The 21,566-nt window shown below is 39.4% G+C and overlaps 1 protein-coding gene across 2 annotated transcripts in view; it reads left to right on the top strand.

The window, feature by feature from the left end:
* The window catches only part of LYPD6B (LY6/PLAUR domain containing 6B), a 71,731-nt gene extending 55,866 nt beyond the window's left edge, over window positions 1-15,865 (top strand). For both annotated transcript variants that reach the window (XM_074966813.1, XM_074966812.1), the window contains exons 2-6: window positions 348-436; window positions 2,550-2,704; window positions 3,936-4,034; window positions 6,624-6,754; window positions 11,686-15,865. In XM_074966813.1, coding sequence (XP_074822914.1) covers window positions 2,590-2,704; window positions 3,936-4,034; window positions 6,624-6,754; window positions 11,686-11,850 — 510 coding nt within the window. In that variant the 5' untranslated portion in view covers window positions 348-436; window positions 2,550-2,589 and the 3' untranslated portion in view covers window positions 11,851-15,865. The remainder of the gene's footprint in view (window positions 1-347; window positions 437-2,549; window positions 2,705-3,935; window positions 4,035-6,623; window positions 6,755-11,685) is intronic.
* The last annotated feature ends 5,701 nt before the right edge of the window (window positions 15,866-21,566 follow it).

Consider the following 21,566-nt stretch of genomic DNA (forward strand, 5'->3'; position numbering starts at 1 on the left):
ACTCATGACACAAACACTTATCCCATCGGTTAAATGTTGGGGTTCTTAGGAATTGGCTTGTTTTGGCCTTGTTTTGAAATGGGATTAGCTTGATTTTTGGCTTATTGTGAAAGTCGGGGTGTTTATTTACCTTGTGAAAGTTGGCAACTGTGATTAGCATGGCACTCACTAGTGAATAGTAGGGTAATATAGTTCAAATCTGTTATGGTATATATATTATCAGCCTAGATACATACCCTATGTTCTTTTCTTTTATTATCAATAATATTAAAGGCATATTATATCTGAGCTGACTCTTTCCCTGTGTACCGAATAATGATCACAAAGCCACTGTTTGGTTCTTTCAGATGCTTTTCTTGATCTGTTTGTGAACAATTTGGGCTCCAGTACAAGGAAGACCTGGGGCATCCGCAGGAAACAGTCCTGGGGATACACTGTAAGTGTGGTGCAAAAACAGTTTCTCAAATATCTGTTAAAATATCCTAAAAATAAACACACATTAAAAAAATATATATGTTCACAAAAGTTAGTAAGGCCTAGTGCACAAAACAAAACCTTCTGCCACTTGTTGGTTGCAGGCCAAGAGTCTGTTTGAAGTAGTTCTTCCCTGAAGCACAGGAATGGGAAGAAAGTCTCAGGCCCCTCTCCCTTTCCCCTCAGTGTGCCACACGTGCACTGCGTGTAGCGTCTGGCCTGGAGTTGACTTGATGGCACTTTGACTCTCCCCACCCCATGGACTTGGGTTGACTGGAGGATTCAGGAATCAGCTCTCCTTTCCCATCCCTGCTCTGCCTTCAAAGGTCTGCTAGACATTTGTTTGCAATGGGCCACTAAGGGCTGCCCAACGTCCATCCCAATCCCAACCCCACCCTTCTCCATCCAGAATGTCACCATTCCACTGAATCTGGGGTCCTCAACATCCATGCAGAGGGGCACAGGGTTTGCTCCATAATGCACATGTAAATGCCTGCAAAGGTATTTCCCCTGCACTAGCACACACAGGGGAGAGGACTTAACACCTGTGAATGCAGGCGATAGAATTTACTAGAACTGGCTAAAAAAAGAAAAGTAGCATGAGTTGTTTGTGAAAATGTCTGCAAAAAATGTGTCCCTGTTTTTCAAAGAAAAACATTGAGTTGTGAAATTATTTCGACCAACACTAGAATTTACGTGCACAAGCTGAGGAGACAAATAGAGTTTCACACTGAAGACCTATCACCTGTACATGCAGTTGCTTGAAAAGTATGAACACAAGCTGAATGTGCACAAAAGAGAGGTTCGGTGGGGCTGATATGATGATTGGACCCTGTACTGCAGGAGGCCAAGTTTAAGTGCACCAGGGTAAAGGAATGAAAGAATGCTGCTATTGGTTCGCCCTCTAATTTGTGGTTATGATGACAGCTTGCTTTGGCTTTTCTTTGAAAAATACATTTTTTTAAAGATAAATCAGATTGTAAAAACCTATGCAGTTAAATACCATGCCAGTCAGAAGTATGCTTATGGAAAAACAAGGACCAACAATTTAGACCAGATCTTGCACTGCTGTATATTGGCATAGCTCCATTGATGTCAGTAATTCTACACCAATTTAGGCCAGCTGGGATCTGGGTCTCTGAGCTGAGTTTTTACGTTGCTGATGTAAAGAATGATATCTGAGATTGCGTCTTGCCTGGTCTACAAATATTTTAATTTTGTCAAACTCATGTTATAAGCAAGATATGAAAGTATTTTTCCATGAACACTAGGGGGGTAGTTCTTCACTGCAATAAAAGACCCTGTGGCACAGCCATGACTGGCCCAGGTCAGCAGACTTGGGCTCGGGCTGTGGGATTATGAAATAGCAGTGTCGATGTTCAGGCTCAGGCTGGAGCCTGGGCTCTGAGTTCCCATGAGAGGGAGGGTGTCAGGCTCTGTCTACACTGGAATAAAAAACCCACGGCTGGCCTGGGTCAGCTGACTCAGGCTCGTGGGGCTTGGGCTCTGGGGCTGAAAAATTGCTGAATATCTACACAGCAGTTTTTAAGCCTTGTGAGACTGAATCAGCTGACCTGGGCCAGGTGCAGCCATGTTGTGCGCCTTTTATCCCCTTGTAGACATACCCTTGGGCCTGGGTTCAGCCCAAGTCTGAATGTCTTCACTGCTATTTTTAGACTTGCAGCCTGAGCGCCCATGAGCCCAAGTCAGCTGACGTGGGGTTTGAGACTCAGTGCCTCAGCTTTTGTATCACGGTGTAGACATACCCTTATAAGCCATTTCTAAAACTGATTGCCTGGGGGAACTCATCATGTAGCTGAACAACATAGCATAACAAAATTACTACCGTACTGATTGTAGAAATATAGCTGTCCTGTACAAAATGCTAACCAGTAGAAGGCAGCAGCTGCTCAGCTTTGAATTGCTCATAATGGTTAGGAATGTATGCTTACCTGCACTAGCAGTCTGGATCCAAGCACTGAACTGTCAAGGTTTCAGATATAGGAAGTCCAGTGCTTCACATTCTCAGTTCTTTATGGTTCCTCTGTCATAATTGTATGTTTCTTCTCTTCTAGGCACAAGTATTTTAGATTTCCCTGTTCAGTAATAGTCAGCATGCTACTATTCTATCACATGTTGGCATTAGCTTCTCTTCAGATCTTCATCCTCTCAGGGAATTGGGCTCTAGCCAAGAACATCAACTTCTATAATGTGAGACCTCCACTAGACCGTAAGTAGCCAGTTGTGGCTTTCTTGTATTTGAGAATATAGGTTAATATTTCAGCTATCAGCTTTTCCATTGTTATCCCTCATTTTCAGGGCTCTCTCTTAAACATAAAGTGTCTCTCTCTTAGACATTGGGGATCTCCTCTAGAGTTTAAAACAAAACATTCATTTGGGTGCCTCCTATGGTTGCTCAGTATCATTCTTAACATTTGAGATACAGTCTGAATGAAGTTGAACAGAGAGGGAGAGAAGTGTTTTCTTTGATTTGTACTTTGATAATAAACAGTTTCAGATTTTGGATGCTTTTGCCCTTTTATGTCTCAAAATGACTTTATTTTGTACAATGTAAATGGTGCAATGGACTATCCATTTCTGTTTGTTGTACTGCTTTTTTGTGGGTGGGGTAGGGAGGTACGTGTTTTGAACACTTTTAAAGTTAGCACTAAGTGAAAGTATGAAAGTTAGTACAAAGTTAAAACCACCGTCGTAGCTGGGAAATCAGCTGTCAGTAATAGCATCATATGTCTGCTTCTTACCTTGCACTCCAATTACTCTCCCTGTGCACCCAACTGGATAACAGTATCTCTGATATAAAGGATTAAAGTGGAAAAGTAGTGATGTTTAGCAGGTGGGGTGTTTGATGCCAAACTGCTTTAAAACTCCTGTATGTGTGTATATAAAATGTTATAAAAACAGAATTTGAAATCAAACGCACTAATCCCTAATTGGCAACTGCTTGTTCAGAGTTGGGGGCAGTGACTTGGAGCTGGTTTCAAAGCAGTATCTGCCACATCTAGGGAAGCAAAAGCTGATTAAATGTAGATTGTGCAACAGTGTACATGTGTGCATATACAGAGGAGATATGTGTATCTTGTATGTTATAATACTGTAGATGTAATGTGCAATGATACGCTCTCCATTCAAACAGCGTTTTGATTGTGAGAGAGAATGAAAAGGCCGGGAAATGTTTTAAAGTTAAGGCATGATGATGTTAGTACAAGAAGTAAAAGCTTCTATGGTAAGGTATGAAATAGTTCTTAATTTACCCAATAGATTGACATGAACTGTATGTGCTATTCTTATAAACATGTGTATAAATGTGTGAATATGTGTAAATATAAACATTAGCATATATATAAGTATTTTTGTCTAATAAATGTAAAAGCAAGCACTTTTTGTTTGACATTTTAATTTTTGATATTTGCAAACTTAACATACTTATTGTATTTTTAAAGCCACTCCATTTCCAAACAGCTTTAAGTGTTTCACCTGTGCAAATGCAGTTGACAATTACAACTGTAACAGATGGGCTGAAGATAAATGGTGCCCTGAAAGTAAGTGTGCCTGTCTTAGGGAGATTCTTTAAGGTATTTAATTTTGTTTTTCCCCCGATTCAACCATCTCTCAGACAGCTAGTTATATAGGATTAACATACCATCATACTGATGCCCTGGGGATAGAATTAGTAATCATGAGCCTTATGATTTCTCTTGAAATGGATATTCCAGCCATATGAATACGCTAAGCAATATTGCAAATCATGTTGAAGACCTTGTATGTTTAGACTTACACTACAACCTCAGAGTTATGAATACCTGAGGAATGGAGGTTGTTCGTAACTCTGAAATGTTCATAACTCTGAACAAAACATTACGGTTGTTCTTTCAAAAGTTTTACAACTGAACATTGATTTAATACAGCTTTGAAACTTTACTACGCAGAAGAAAAATGCTGCTTTCCCTTTATTTTTTTCATAGTTTACGTTTCACACAGTACTGTATTTGCCTTTTTTTTACTTTTTGTCTCTGCTACTGCTTGATTGCACACTTCCGATTCCAAATGAGGTGTGTGGTTGACCAGTCAGTTTGTAACTCTGGTGTTCGTAACTCTGAGGTTCTACTGTAGTACGTATTTGAATGAGTATTGTGTAGAGTATCTTTTTATAGAATAAGGAAGCTGCTCACTAGAGTATGTATAACTAGAAATTCGTTAATGTAACTCTACCATTTTTATGGGTTGGCAAGCTTGTGCTAAGGATTTTAGAGGAATTTTTGAATACTGTAGTCTTAAAGCATAGTCACATTTCTGGGTGGATGGACACCTTGTAGTGATGTGTGTGCAGTGAGTGGAGAATATAGGATTTGAGATTAAGTATACAGCTGAATTCAGCCCTGTATACATTCTAGATTCAAAATGAATGATCAAAGCACAGCCCTAGCTGAGACTTCCATTTAATTACTTAAGATAGCTAGTCCAAAGCTGACTGTGAAAAGTTACAAACATATCTCGCTAAACTGGGTGACTGGGTGACACAGCAGCAGATGAATTTCAGTGTTAATAAGTGCAAAGTGATACAGACTAGAAAAAACAATCCAACAATACATATGTGCTGAAACTAGGGGAGCTGCCTCACGCCCTGGCTTGAAGTGGTTTCACACAACCCAAAATCAACCTGTAGAACTCGTTGCCAGGGGATGTTGTGAAGGCCAAAAGTATAACTGTATTCAAAAAAGTATTAGGTGAGTTTGTGGAGGATAGGTCCATCAATGTCCATTAGCCAAAATGGTCAGGGACATAACCACATGCCCTGGGTATCCCTAAATGTTTGACTGCCAGAAGCTGTGACTGGTGATGGGATGGATCACTTGATAATTGCCCTGTTCTGTTCATTCCCTCTGAAGTATCTGGCACTGGCCACTGTTGGAAGACAAGGTACTGGGCTAGATGGACTATTGATCTGACCCAGTATGGCCATTCTTATGTTATCCTCCCTCTTTGTAGTTCTATGCCAGATTAATCTAATATATATCGTAAATCTCTATAAACAGACTCTGGATTCCTGTTTTCCAATCCTTTTTTCCTATTTTCCTTGTGCTTGTGAAGAAACAAATAGTTTTATTAGGTTGTCTTTATACTTCTAATGTAATATTGGTCTTGTTTGCATTTCCTCTGAACTTAGCGGTTAACTTATCCAACATTGATACATGGTGGGAAAACAATTTGCACTGTCAAATTATATTCCCCTCGCCAAAGCCAGCTATTACTTTAGTACTGTCTCCAAGAGTCAGCTGTTCAAGGGTAAAGACTATTTCTTAATTCAGTCCCGCAGTCAAAGCTAAATGTGCTGCCAAATCTACCATCATTCCTAGTGTCTTTTGCAAAATTAACATAGGAGCTGAAACAATTACTTCTAATATTTAGTGCAGTTTTGTTAATTAGGGATGACTTTATAAAAGACAGCTATATAAAAGGCCTAATGCAAGGTTTATGCTAAACTGTAGGCGTACATCATTGCTGCATGTGATTTCAGATGTGTTGTATGTGAACTCTCAAAATGGAAAGTGTCATGTTAGTGCATCCATTGGTAGTGCAGACACGTTTGGCAATAAGGCCTGAAGATCACACTTGGAAGAGAGAATAGCAGGGTCACTGAAACTAGGGAAGGTAACATACCCTGAAGAGAGGGGAAAGGAGGAAAAATGTTGGAAGAAGGGGAGTTGGGGGCTAGGGGAGAGGTGGGATAGAAGTGGGAAATGAAAAAGGTAAAGAAGTCTAGGTGGAGGGGAAAGGGAATGAGAAGTGAGTGCAAGAGGGAAAGGAAGAACCAGGAGAGAAGCTGCTAAAACTAGCTAGCTAGAGATGAAGTGTTAGATAGATAGTACAAATCTCAATGCCCTTTTTCATAAGTTGCAGCCTAGGGGCCAAATGGCACATTTAATTTAAGGTCTACCTAATACGTCATGACTGTTAAATGACAATTTTTTGGGAATATAATGCCATTTTACTGCTCTAAACCCCACACAATCTCTAAGTTTTCTAAGTGCAAGCACTTTATTGTAACTTGTCATTTAGTGAAAACTTTTGAAGTATGTGAAAGAACTCACACTGTATGAAAATAAACCTGATTTTGATGTATTTCTCAGATACAAAGTACTGCTTGACAGTTCATCATTTCACAAGCCATGGAAGGAGTACATCTGTGACCAAAAAATGTGCTACCAGGGATGAATGCCGTTTTGTTGGCTGTCACCCACGCAGAGAGACAGGCCGTACAGTAAGCATCAGTTTTTTGTAATGGTGAATGTTTTTTTTAAGACATTCTAAATAAGGGTCCTGTTCAGCACTTGTTACTCAAATAACTACTGCTGGAGTGAATAACACCTGCCAAATGAGACTATCTAATGTTTGTCAGGGCTGGGTCATGGGCAGCCGGACCTTGTGGTCAGAGCTGCGGTTCACAGTCAGGAGCCAAGGGTCAGCTGGCTCAAGATACCGGGAGATCAGAGGCAGAAGACAAACTGGAGATCAGAACCACAGGCCAGATGCCATGAGCCAAGCCATGTCAGGGCACCAGGAAGTCAAGCCAGGTGAGCTGGTGCAGGAGGCACAAGGTATACAGTCCAGAGCATGGTGGATCCCAATTGTTTGGAGAGCGTCCTGTTGCTGGTTTAAGTAGGTTGGCTACCCTGACATGTCAGGGGTGGAGCCTCAAACTGGGGCTAGGCGTCCAGGGTCAGCAGTTGTCAGCAGGCTGCCAAGTGGAAGGCTGAAGTGTGGCTTCTCCTGTAAACCCTGTGGATCATGAAAATGTTTTAGTAATGGAAGTCAAAGTTCTAGAACAGGACTCAGATTAGCACCTCTCCCTATTTTTCTGTGAAGAAGTTAAGCTGTAGTTGCGAGGGAGGGTCAAATTTTTCAGTCAAACTTAGCTCTATAACACCATTTGCTATGGTGATTATAACATCAAGCTCTCTTGTAGAGGATCCGAGTTCCAATTCAAACTTGGCCATTCCTTTTCTAGGTGGCAATTGGCTGTCTTGCTCATAAAAGGAGTAGTTTTCCTTTGGAGAGGATGCACCTCTTGTAGCTCTATAGTGACCTTTCTGGCTGGAGGCAGCCATGTTCAGCTTTATTCAGTTAGAAGGATAATTTCCCCAGTGTAAGTCATGGAAACAAAACAACACTAGATTTAGGCTTGGAACTTGCTATATTTCTTTGGGCAGCAGTGTCGAAAAAGCACTGCTACATTAAGGGGCTGGTTCTCAGGTCAGGATTTCCCCCCAAAGTCAAGGGGCTGGTTCTTTTGTCATATTAGCCGGGGGGGGGGAGGGTGGGAGAGAGAGAGAGAGAGAATTTAGGGTGTTTTTGCCCCTCATTTTTATAGTTCAGTCACCCTTTGAAATACATTTTCCTGAGGGTTACCCCTAGATAAAGTTCATTGCAGCTGTGAGAACAAAGACATGGAATCTCGTGGTGAAAGAGGTTCCATGTTGTTATTTGCTAAAATGCAGATCAATCTGTTCCTCGCCCCCTTCACTACCAAAGAATGGCCACTTGACCAGTGATTGCCAATCAACTTTGACATCTGGCTAAAAGCGTCAGCTTGTCGTTTGTCTTTGAGAAACCAGTTTACTCCCTCCCAATACCTGTACAGTATACAGTATACTTGTCCAGTATACACACTGTAGTCATAATTTCAGCTTGTGTTCATAACTGTTAATATGCATGTTGTACATAGGTTACACAAGAATATTGATCTGTTTATTAGTTTTTAAATTATACCTTACAAGGCATATTTTGCACAAAAATTAATACAATAATGTGTAGGGTGTGAATAGAGAGGTACTTTTGGTCACAACCATTTGTAAGTGGAGAAAAATGTACTACAACATTTGTTGATATGTTTGATTAACAAGATACCAGACTTTAAAACCATGTCATTCTTATTACTACATTGCTTTTGTCCCATTTCAGTTATGACCTAATTTTAGCATCTGGTAAATTACAAATAGCTAAAATTACAGATTATTACTTTATATAGATGGTATAAACCATTGACTTCTAGTCCAATCCACTGTGAAAATGAATATCTTTATTTTTAAAAACATAGAGTACAGTATAATGTTGAAGAGTTGTGTAGTAGTGTGTTATACATACTGACTGACGTAAGCAACCTTTGCTATAACTCTTGCTTCTGAAAAGGAAGTATAGCAAATGTTCCAGGTAAAATGGTTAAAATGTTTTATATCCTGTATAATACAGAACTGGAAGGATATTTTTGAAATCAGTGTCATAGTAAAATCTTTTAGCAGGATTTGAATGATCTTAGTGTGTAAGATTTCAGATATCTTGAAGATAGCAGACAATCTGTATGTTAAATATGAAAGGACATATATATGCTGCCTTTGATCTGAGCACAGATTCCCATTGATGTCAATGAGTGTTGATGGATTGAGGGAAGTATATGGCCTTTAGAAGCTCCAGCCTGTCTTATGCTGCATTTTATCTTGTAAAATATACTAATGTTCCTTTGCATACAATGCAAACTGCTGTGTGGAAATGGGTACACTCTGCATCTTCACACGCTCCAATAAGGAAATCAGTTTCAATATTTCCCCAAATAAACTACTAGTGAAGAAGATGATGAACATTAACAGTTCTCTAGCACTGGAAATTTGACAGGAGATGCAAATGTAAAGATCAAAATATGAGATAATGCTGCATAAAAGCTTATGAGGGAAATTAAACATGATCATAGTCTATTTTCATTAAAAATGTGTGACAAGAAAACATTCAAAACCAGTTTGTGCTTCATAAATAGGAAGGTGATAATTATGGGATGTTTTCCCTGCTTTCTTATATGTTGGGAAATCTGTCAGACATAGTTAACGGTTAACTATCATCAGATCATGGTAACAGGAGTCCATTAATTACAATGCATGATAATGAGCCGTGAGAACACTACTGTGCATGGTTTTGCAGATATAACTGATAGTCCAACTCAGCTCACAGGATACCAGACAGAAGTAATTAGTATTGCTGGTTGGGAATTTTCTGGCAAAATGTGTTTTGTTTTGTTTTGTTTTTGGCTAAACTTTGATTTTGTGAAAACTGAAACTATTTGTGGGAAAGGGTCAGTTACAACAAATCTGATTTCCTAATTTTGGGGGGGGGGGGAGGGGAGGGGAATTGAAATTGTTGAAAGGACTTTTCATTTCAAAATACTAGTTAATTTATAGTTTTATTTTTAAAAAGGTCAAAATCTAAATGAAACATTTTGATTGATCCCATTCCAAAAATTCTTTTCGATTTTAGGTTCACAATTTTTTTTGAGATGTTGACTTTTTGTCAAGATTCAGGGTGGGGAAAAAATTTCAAAATCTGAAACTCTTGTGGGACAGGACAATGGTTTCCTGCCCAGCAATGGTGATTAGCTTTTTTTTTTTTTAGTAATAACTAGGGCTGTTGATTAATCGCAGTTAACTCATGTGATTAACTCAAAAATATTAATCATGATTTAAAAAAATAATCACGATTAATCATAGTTTTATTCGCTCTGTTAAGCAATAGAATACCAAGTGAAATGTATTCAATATTTTTGGATGTTTTTCTATATTTTCAAATATATTGATTTAAATTACAACACAGAATACAAAGTTTACAGTGTTCCCTTTATATTATTATTTTTGATTACTAATATTTGCACTCTAAAATGATAAAGTATTTTTCAATTCACCTCATACAAGTACTGTAGAGCAATCTCTTTCTTGTGAAAGTGCAACTTACAAATGTAGATTTTTTTTGTTACATAACTGCACTCAAAAACAAAACAGTGTAAAACTTTAGAGCCGACAAGTCCACTCAGTCCTACTTCTTGTTCAGCCAATCGCAAAGACAGACAAGCTTATTTACATTTACGGGACATAATGCTGCCTGCTTATTATTTACAATGTCACCTGAAAGTGAGAACACGCATTCGCATGGCACTTTTGTAGCCGGCATTGCAAGGTATTTACATGCCAGATATGCTAAACATTCGTGTGCCCCTTCACACTTCGGTCACCATTCCAGAGGGCATGCATCAATGCTGATGACACTCATTAAAAAAATAATGTGTTAATTACATTTGTGACTGAACTCTTTGGGGAGAATTGTATGTCTCCTGCTCTGTTTTACCTGAATTCTGCCATATAGCAGTCTCGGATGATGACCCAGCACATGTTGTTTGTTTTAAGAATACTTTAACCGCAGATTTGACAAAACGCAAAGAAGGTATCAATGTGAGATTTCTAAAGATAGCTACAGCACTCGACTCAAGGTTTAAGAATTTGAAGTGCCTTCCAAAATCTGAGAGGGACGAAGGTGTGAAGCATGCTTTCAGAAGTCTTAAAAGAGCAACACTCCAATGTGGAAACTACAGACCCTGAACCACCAAAAAAGAAAATGAACCTTCTGCTGGTGGCGTCTGACTCAGATGATGAAAATGAACATGTGTCAGTCCACACTGCTTTGGATCATTATCGAGCAGAACCCGTCATCAGCATGGATGCATATCCTATGGAACAGTGGTTGAAGCATGAAGGGACATATGAATCTTTAGGGCATTGGCCTGTAAATACCTTGTGACGCTGGCTACAACAGTTTCATGTGAACGCCTGTTCTCACTTTCAGGTAACATTGTAAACAAGAAGCAGGCATCATTATCTCCTGCAAATGTAAACAAACTTGTTTGTCTGAGCGATTGGCTGAACAAGAAGTAGGACTGAGTGGACTTGTAGGCTGTAAAGTTTTACATTGTTTTATTTTTGAATGCAGGGTTTTTTTACATAATTCTATGTTTGTAAATTCAACTTTCATGATAAAGAGATTGCACTGCAGTACTTGCAATGGGGGAATTGAAAAATAATATTTCTTTTGTTTTTTACAGTGAAAATATTTATAAACAAAAATAAATATAAACTGAGCACTGTACACTTTGTATTCTGTGTTGTAAATGAAATCAATATATTTGAAAATGTAGAAAACATCCAAAATATTTAAATAAATGCTATTCTATTGTTTAATGGCGCGATTAATCATGATTAATTGCGATTAATTTTTTTAATTGCTTGACAGCCCTAGTAATAACCCTGGCAATTGAAAGCATATACACTATAAACTTCTGTTGCAGCCACTTCTGCCTACCAATCTCCTTTTTATTAACAGGAATGCATTTCTTGCTGTGAAGGGATGATCTGCAATGTAGAAATACCAACCAATCACACAAATGCAGTGTTTTCAGTAATGCATGCTCCGAGGACATCAGATGGCAGCAGGAGGACAATTAGCATTCCAGTACTTGCATCAGTCATAACAATTATGTTGTTATGATGCAGCTTTCCATGTGCCAAATGTGATTCAGAGGGATAAACTTTCTGGGCTCAGCTATAAGAAGAACATTTCAGTTTGAAGAAAGTCTCCGGCCCCCTTCAGATGATAGAAGATGGTAGGAAAACATGGACATGCACATCATGAAGTTTGTTGATCATTTATTGAAAATTTTTGCAAAGAGTCCGAAGTATTTAAAAACAAACAAACTGGTGACCAGACACTATAGTAGACTTTAACCAGTTATCTGAATTCTTCATTTGGTGGTGGAAGCGTGTGTACACTCTGCACATTACTTGAACAAGGAAACTGGTTGTCTGTAGGCAGTCAATTTACCAGGTGAGATAAAGGGATACTTCTAGATGCAAAAGCTGTGCCACACTTATCTCAAGAGAAGCCACTTTTTTCATAACTTTGAGTATTGACTTGTAGCGTTGTAGTCTCTTGTCTGCCTTATTGATGAGAAAATGTTATGTTTAAGTTCATCCTTTACAGTTCTCCATGAACACCCTGTTCATTGAGAACAAGGTGTCTAAGAAATAGACAAAAGTGCTTTTTTTTATTCAGTTTTGGTCAGAACTTTGATGTCCTATGGAAAAACTGAAAAATATTTAAATTTTTTTTCTCTCCTACATTGTGACCCCTCCTCAGATTATAAAATGATGAATCCACCAAAAAATAAATAAAATCCTAACAAAAGATGACCAACTGCTTAGGCTCCTATGAGTCTCTATTTAGGTATGTAACTAAAGCAGTCTGAAAGAGTGCTGAGTACCTGTATCTCCCGTTGTCTTTGATAGGATTTGTGGGTGATCAGTTCTTCCAGATACCTCACCACTTTTATTTAGGAGCCTAACGTTAGGCACCCAGCTTTGAAAAGTATGGCTTAAGTTTCTAAAAATAATGTTGCCAATCTTACCCTTTTTTCCCACAGTTGTAGTAGATTTTTTTTAAGGCCTGGTTTATTGCATATTTTGACTAATGTTGCACATCTGACCAGTTGGAAAAATTAAAAATGGTAGAATTTAGGTTACTGTTGCATGTTACAAAAAAATCTTTGTTTTCCTTTGTAAGCCTTGCAATGAACAATGTGTGTGTCATATTTATGTGTATTCTCATCCCTCTGGTTCAAGGGCTGGATACTTTCAGATTCACTGTCTCTCTCTTTCACATGAAGAAGTCAATTCTGAAGACTGATAGAGAATGATTTCACTTACTTTGTCAGTATTCGGTCTGATTTACAACATATGCCAATGTTGACTATTTTTGACTATTTTTGTTGTTAATATTTTGGCTCAGATTCTCTGTGCTTGCCAACACCCTGATCCTGTGTACCAGCATACGTCAGCCCTGTCCTGAGCACAACCTCAAGGCTCCCAGGACTCTCTGGAACCTGTGCTGATGGTTATGGATGGAGGGAAGTTTCAGCCCTGCCTCCTTTTTTGCCCAAGCTTGTGCCCAGAGTCGTTACTTACTGGATCCACCATCCCCTTTGCACTGCAGCATGGTCATGAGTCTGACCCATACAGTTTGAACAGAGCGTTGTGTTGCATTTTTTGTTTCAGAATTTTTTTTTTTGGTACTTTGTGAATTCACAGATGTAACCACTAATAAGTTAGACTCTATATTGAAAAGCTAAGCTGATGAGAAATCAAAAGTTTTCTTTGCAATCAGAATTGGTTGAAAAATTGAGGGGGGAAAAAGTTGTGAAAATTTTGTCCAAATATTTTTGTAGGATTTGTAATTGAAATTTTCAGTGCAACATAAAGATTTAATCAAAAATTGAATCTCTGAAAATGTTGACCAACTCTGTAGTTTCAACCAGTGTGTGTCAAATCTTTTTTATTTCTCTCTAACTTGTTTAAGTACACTTAGCTATTTTAATTTTAACTGGCAATTGGAAAACCTACTTTACTGATGTTTTCAAAATTGATGATGATCTACACCAACATATATCCAGAGAAGTTCTTAGAATGGTGACCCTTTTTCTTCTATTTTTCCTATATGCAAATATGTGACATGTCTAAAATCTTTCGCCACAATCTGATGAAGAGGCACTTAAAAAAAATAATTAGAGTTGTAATAAGTTACAAATGGAAAAGATCATTCACTCCCTTCGCTTGCCAGTGCAGGGTTCTTTCCTGTCATCTAAATCTAACTATTTCAAGCAATGGATTTTTGACATCTTCTTATGGAAGACTGACTATTCCAAAGTCCAATAGATCAAGCTATAAGGAAGAATTTCCTAGTATTGAGCAAAATGTTTCTTTCTTTAAAGGTAATGTCTTTAATGCTTCTTTAATTGTTTTATCAGTCTAGCAGGTAATGACAGCTGTAGCTGAGATCACAGAACACTTTCCATTATTAGTTCCTGGTTTTAGGTTTCTGCAACATTCTCTTTTTGGGCTGACATTTTCTGGACTTGGTTCTCTGCCCGAAGGTGAATTCTTCAATGAAATTAAAGCAAAATCTTTTCAATGGTTTTCTGAATTATGAAAGCATGTAAAAATACACTTTCCTGACTTCTGCCTCTTCACCTGCATACTCCTACCCCGGCAGCCCTCCAGGCTCGAGGTGCTCCCTCAAATTCTGTTCCTTGGAATGATTTGTGCAGTTGAAAATGACAATATAAAGCTTAACAAGGCTTGTGGCCTTAGATGAGTGTACTGTAAATAGTTTAAAAAGATCTAAAACTTTAGATTTGTTTATTCTCCAAATAAGATTCCAAACTACACAACTTGGGAGCAGAGCTAGGATCTTAAAGTAGTGGCCAGAAGGTTGGCCATGCTGATGCTACTTTAAGATTTTCTTGAACTGATAAGATTATCTCCTGTGCATGCACAGGTGAGGAATGCAATTGACAATAATAAGAGGCAGTAGTTCCTCATTGGCAGTCTGGTGCTTCTTAAATCGGCACATGTGCAGGCTGCTAATGACATTGATAGGCTCTAGTTGGCCTTGGTTAATTGGTGCCTGTTAGTTATAGAACTGTTTGGTTTTTTTCCCTATTAAGAAACTCTAGGAAATAAATGCAAAAAAATGTCAATTCAACATGAGGGTTGCACAATTGAGCACTCGGATCAGAAGATGTGAAAGTTAAGATTGATTGTGCATCATTGCCTCTGCCGTTTTGCACATACATAAAACCTCTATATTTGTGATTGTATTTTATCTTGGACGTACTTGTGAATCTAAGTTCATAGAAAAAGATTGTGTTCTAGTGTGTTAGAGAAATAGGATGTGATTACATAATTTAAGACTGCATCACGATGGGATATAGGGGTTTCATATTAAAGCTTAGCTTTCACATTTTTTGACTTTATAAGGCTTGCATGTGGAATCATGTTATATTAATGTAACATTTTTGCATTTAAGAAATAGGTTAAAATATGGGCTACGTTCTACCCGCAGTTATCAATGTGCAAGTCCTATTAATTTCAGTGGGAGCGTCTGGGGGCACCATTTGACTCTAGGAGTATGATTTTCAGTAGCTAGGCATTGCATGTACTTAAACACACATGAATGTTCTCCTACCAAACAGGCATTAAATGTTATTGCACTGCCATCTGTGATGGGCTAAACGTCTTTGGATGCAGCAAGCAATCATTAAAATCAATGGGAGCCATACTCAAGTGCATCCCAGGACAGAATGATCCCTTTGTATTCTGCTTTGAAATAAAATTAAATATATGCTGTGAAATCCAATCCATGGAGTTATACCAGCGTTGAATTTGGCCCTTGACTGCTATGAAGATTAAGATATCATGACCACAAAATGGTTATTCCAAGATTATAACAAATAGGACCCAAAAAGGGTATTGCTCTTGTCTTTGAAGTAATTTGAACAGTTGAGTGGCAAACAGCTTTATTTAAATATTGCATTTTTACATTGTACTAGGGACAGTCTAGAGTCAATTGTTTTTTCCAAAGTTTGAATGTATTTGTAACAAAACATCTTCAACTATTCAATGTTTGTGTCTGTATCAATGTTTCTTATCTCTCAGTGTTCCTGTTTTAAGCCTCCTTTGAAAAACTGGCACTTTTGATTAAAGGTATTAAAATATTAGTTGGTGGAGAATATTTATATATTGAAATAGCCTAGAAGAAAGAACTGAATTTTGCTACTTAAAAAAAATTAAATAGTGTGGGCCAGAGACTGTCACTCTTCTTAGCACTTTGACTCCAGGAGGAGTCATTCCAGTCCGTTGATTCCAGTGCACTTATGTATTACTCAATTTGGTAAGTAAGAGTGGCAGATTTTGGTATTGTGGGGTATATTGATCTAGAATTTGAGGTTAGATGTAATGCTTATACTCTTCTTGTTTATTGCTGTTACCCCTTCTTCCGATGGCAATGCCCAGCTTCTGACACTACTATTGTCAGGGAGTATTGATTGGTAGCAGAGTTCTTGGCTTTGAAGGTCAGCGTCTCAGTGGAGGAAAAGTCTCCAGTTGGGCACAAAGAAAAACCGCGGAACATGCAATTAGAGATCACCTGTGAAAAGTTTGACTTTCCCAGCATCACAAAGGAAATCTGTGGCTGAGGCAGGGATAGAATCCAGTCTAGCATTCAACTGTTTTACCCACAAGACTATCCTTTCTTTTTGTGCAATCCCCTATCTCAGTTGCATAGCTTCCAGCTTCTGTAACTAATGAGACAGGGTCCTATGGACAGCAGCCTCCTTCACAATACAACTCTGTGCCCTGAATGAGACAGGGATCCTGTGGAAGGAACAGTATTTTGTCATGTATTTAAAGACTGCATGCTCTTAATGAGGAGACTGAATAAGGGCTGCTTATATCTGGCATTTCCTAACTTTTGAGTGCTTGATTTTGCAATCTTAATATTCTTTTAATTCAATTATTATTAATAATATAACTTGCTATTTAAAAAAAACCCTGACAAAACCAGACGTTGAATCATATGGAACCATATTGACTCCTCAACTGGTGGCCAACAAGGTTGCAATTACAGCTGGTCAAACTTTTGTGACAGAAATTTTATGTCAGAAAATGCTGAATTCAATGAAATCTAAACATTCTATGCGGACGTGTCTATTCCATCAAAACTTTTAACAGAATACAGGCAGGTTGGTCTGGCTTCCTGCCATCCCTCCTGGCTCCCTGGCAGCCTACCTGCTAGGCTGCCTAGCACCCCAGCATCCTGCCTGATGGGTTGCCTGGCTCCACATCCGGCTGCCTGCCCAGGTACCTGGGATACTGGGTCCCTGGCTTCCGAGGATGCCTGGCTTGCAAGTTCCCTGGGCTGGTGAGCTTCTTAGGCTGTCCAGTTGCCTGCATGGCAGGCTGCCTGGCCAGTATGCAGGGAGCTGGCAGCCTGCCTACCAGGTGGAGAGCCAGGCTGTGCCTGCCTGTCTCCTAGGCAGGCACCTGGTGCTTGGCAAGCCCAGGCAGCCAAGGTGCTGGCAAGTTCAGGCAGCTGGTGAGCTGGGCAGTCACACCCACCTGCCAGGGGGACAGCTGGAGAGCCAGCAAGCCCAGGCAGCAGGAACATTTTAGTCCCATGAAAAATTTTGAGGTTTTGAATTATTGTCCCAGTTCAGGCCATTTTTTTTCTCCCCCAGAACTCGCTGTTTTTTTAGTGGTATGGAGATTTTGTTTCCTGGCCAGCTCTAGTTGAGCCTTTAAGATCCACAGCGTTGACCCCTACCAAACCATGCTGCCTGTAATGAAAAGAAAAGCTGTATGTATTTAGATTTTCAGGGGAATATCTCCATTCATTTTGGGCTTGCTCATATGGGCTGAGCAGTTCCGGCAGTATTTTGAGCACCCTTAGCTCACACGAACTGCCAGTGGTAGGAATTGACCCCTCCGCTCCCGGCAGCCATTAGGTGTATGTGTAGTGCCTTTTCAAGCATATTATGAAACTGACAAAAGGAGGTTTATGACCTGAATTTTCACATGCTCTGGTGTTGTGACCTGGGGGCACCAACCATCCACAACAATGTTTTCTGGCCCCACACTCCAACCCCAATCCCAGCCTGGTGCAGAGGGCAGGCCCTGGCGGGGGTGAAAACAGAGCAAGCTGTGGGCTATGTTGCAGTGCCACTCCAATTTGGTCCAACTACCTCTCCGCTATGATGGAGAGGCAACCGGGCAAAATTGAATGGCTCTGCCTCTCCATGCACAAGGTCTCCATACCCAGAAAAGGGAGCTGGGCCCAGCACCGCGGAACAAGAGTCGCTGCTACTGGGAGAGTGTGGGACAGGTTTGCCCTCCCCCACCCACTCCAGAGCTTCCCCTTTGCATCAGGCTAGGATTAGGATTGTGGTGCTGGGGCAGAGGGTGCTGCTATGGATGGTCAGTGCACCCTCATCAGAAGGAGGAGGATTGCATCTAGGGCTTACATTCTTATAGAGTATTTCCTGGAGTGCCCCCCTCCCCTATCCCCTGCAGTGTGCTATACAAACTCCTCCAGGGGTTTTGAAAATAGCTTGGCTGAATTTAAGCCCTGATTGAATCCATTGAATATGGAGGCTACATCCACCACTGCTTAGCAAGTCTGTGTTAGTTTTAGTGGTTATAATCCACAGGCATGACAACGTGTGAAATTAGCAAGCCAATAGGTATAATTGAAAGTAGCACCACCAATGACCCATTGCCCCTCCTGGTTGCAAAACCTGGCTTTGCAACTGCAGAAGTGGACCAAGATGAAGTTGTTTTCGGGAGTGGGCTTGCTTTTCTAAGTGGAAAAAAGAATAAGACCATGGCCCTGTCCCTCCATGTACCATAATAGATGCTTTATGGGGTGTGCTTACTATACTAACTTAGCACCAGTGGAAACGTAGGGTGGAATCCTGGTCCCAGTGACGTCAGTGGGGGTTTTGCCATCTCAGACTGTGGTCATCATTCCTTGTAAGTAGGTTTGGGCCTGGTGCATATGTGGGTGGAGGATGGAAAGGGAAATGAACATACTTATTGTATGTATACTCATTGTGCTGGACTGCTGAACTTCCCTTACAATTTGGCATGGTTGCTTTAAAATTTAGTATCAGTGGAAAGTATTCTGTTAGAAAGCTCCAATTATCAAAAGTAGGAAAACACTCTGAAGATGTTCAGTGTTTTGAATGATGGAATATATTTGTGCAAAGATAAAAGCTACGGTACTGCAGGAAAAGGTTTAAAGGTCACATCACAGTGTTCCTTTGTTTTCCTTTGCTTTGGCCTTTTACTGCTGCTTATTAGTTTTTAAACCACCTCCCCTTATGTTGTGCCACTATAAACAGAAGAAAGAGTGATGTGATGCTATTCTGAAGTGACAAACCTATGGTAGAGTTGAATGTATTTACTTTGGAATGAGGTACAAATTAGGAGGTGGGGATAGAACCACTCATTTCAGTAATATGAAAACAAAATGAATATAGTGTTTGGTTAGTACAGTGTAGCAGTTCTGAAACTTCCATTTGAACTAAACAAAAGTTCTGTTTGGCTTTTGTAAACATATTATTCTTGCACTTGTTTTTCCTCTTTTAGTTTCCATTGTACAGGTTGTGTTGTCTGACCTTTCCCACTGTGTTCCTACAGAAGTGTTACACTTGACTACATCATACCAATGTTTGTGTTTAACGTGATTTTTCATCCTCTATTTCTCATCCCTATTGAGCTTTCCTTTATTATTGTTTGTTTTTACTGTTGTGGCACCCGGAGGCCTTGTTCAGGATGGAGCCCCACCAAGTGCTGTTTGTACACAGAATAAAGGACAGTCCCTGCGCCAAAGAGCGAACAGTCTAATTTGTGACAAGGTGTTAAAATGGGATGTAAAGTCAGAAGGAATTAGGGAAGGAGGATGAAGGGAATAACAACTTACATTTACTCAAGTTAACTATAATCAAGTTAATTAGCCAAGTTTAGAAAGGTATTTTTTCTTTACAATATCCTGTGGCCAAATATACTTTGTGTTTAGGAAAATATTTCCTTGTATCTGTTTTAAATGTGTTTCTCTTCTCATTCATTCCATCTTGTTCTTGTACCACACTTGGTAAGTAGGAGTAGCTGATTGACCTTTCTGTGACATTGATTTTGGATTCCAGGGAGAAAAAGAACTACTCACAGAATAAACGAGAGAGAGAGTGAGTGTGTGTGTGTGTGTGTGTGTATACACACACACACAGACACACACACACACACAGATATACACTGTAACCACCAGCTATACCACAGGCAACATATATACCAAAAAATAAACAAACAGCCCCCTGTTCCATGCTTGAATTAATGTTGTGTCTATGACAAAAATATCTGGGGGCCTCACAGACATTATTAATGAATTTAGACTCCTGAGTATGGTGGGGAAATAATATCCTCACTTTACAGAGGAATCGGTATACAAGAGACCCCTTTTCTCCTAGGGATGCATCCCATGCTTTAACCACAACACCATTCACCCTCTCGATCTGCAATTCTTGATTCATGTTCCAGCTTCCAAGAATTGTGTTAGCATTTTGAAATCACTTAGCTTCTCTTTCTTTCTCCTTAAACATTATCAGCTACATTGTCTACATTGTCAGCAGGACACACACAAGCGAATATGGCTTATATTATGGCTATTTTCTTGTAGTGAGGTACCTCTTCAATCTATGTTTAATGATACTTATATGCTTCTTCCCTTGCTGAATACAGGTAGAACTCAGAACACTACTGAGTCTATCATCAGATATATTTTGGAATCGCATTCACGCTTTGACAAACAAGACTGTGTCCCAAAACTAACTCTATGCAAGGTTCTTATGCTATTCTTTCTTCTACGTTGTTTAACTTTGAAAAGAATATATGGCTGAAGAACAGTATGACACACTAAAGGAAACATGGGATGTGTATTTTGAAAAGCAATGTTTAAATGATCAGTGTAAGTTTTGAATACAATAGGTGAAATCCTTGCTCGATTGAAGTCAATGGGAATTTTGCCATTGACTTTATTTGGGCAAGGATTTCACCCAATATATGTGGTGGTTACATGCACAATTCCTTATTTTAAAACAAAATGAGAGTAGTACAAATGGCAGGCAAAAATCTGTCAGCCTACAGTCCATTAAGCCATTATTGTGATAATACGAATGAATTACTGTGATAAGGTTATTCTGGGTAGATCCTACTAATTTAAATAAGGCTGGCTAAAGTGATTTGTATATGGTGAATCATATGAAGAATACTGAATTGTTTCTCCTAGCACTTGAAAATTTGTTTGTGTGTATAAACAATATTTGAGTTGACAGCCAAAGTGGCAAAGCTCATTGACCCGAGGCAATAAATATCCAAAGCCTTACCTTCTTACTGTGATTGTTAAATGAACTATGCAGTACAGAATTGATGGAAGAACCGATGTTAGCTGGGAGAAATAATCTAAAGAAATAGAATGAAATAGAATGTTACTGTCGCCATCTGAAAGAACAGTAATAATACTTAGCTTTTTATATAGCACTTTTCGTCAGTAGCTCACAAAGTGCTTTGCAATGGAGGAGAGCATCATTATCCCCATTTTACAGTGGAGAAACTGAGGCACAAGGCGGTGAAGTGCCTTGCCCAAGGTCTCCCCGTAGGCCAATGGCAGAGCCAGGAAGAGAACCCACATCTCACATTAATCATCATCCCCTGATTTATAACTTTTAAATTTGGTGCCAGCAGGCACATTGTGTATCACCCTGGGACAAAAACATGATGAAGATGGGTCTTTACATGCAATAAGAGTTGCAAGAATCACAC

Source organism: Natator depressus, chromosome 11 (genome assembly GCF_965152275.1).
Source record: "Natator depressus isolate rNatDep1 chromosome 11, rNatDep2.hap1, whole genome shotgun sequence".
Taxonomy (NCBI): Eukaryota; Metazoa; Chordata; order Testudines; family Cheloniidae; genus Natator; species Natator depressus.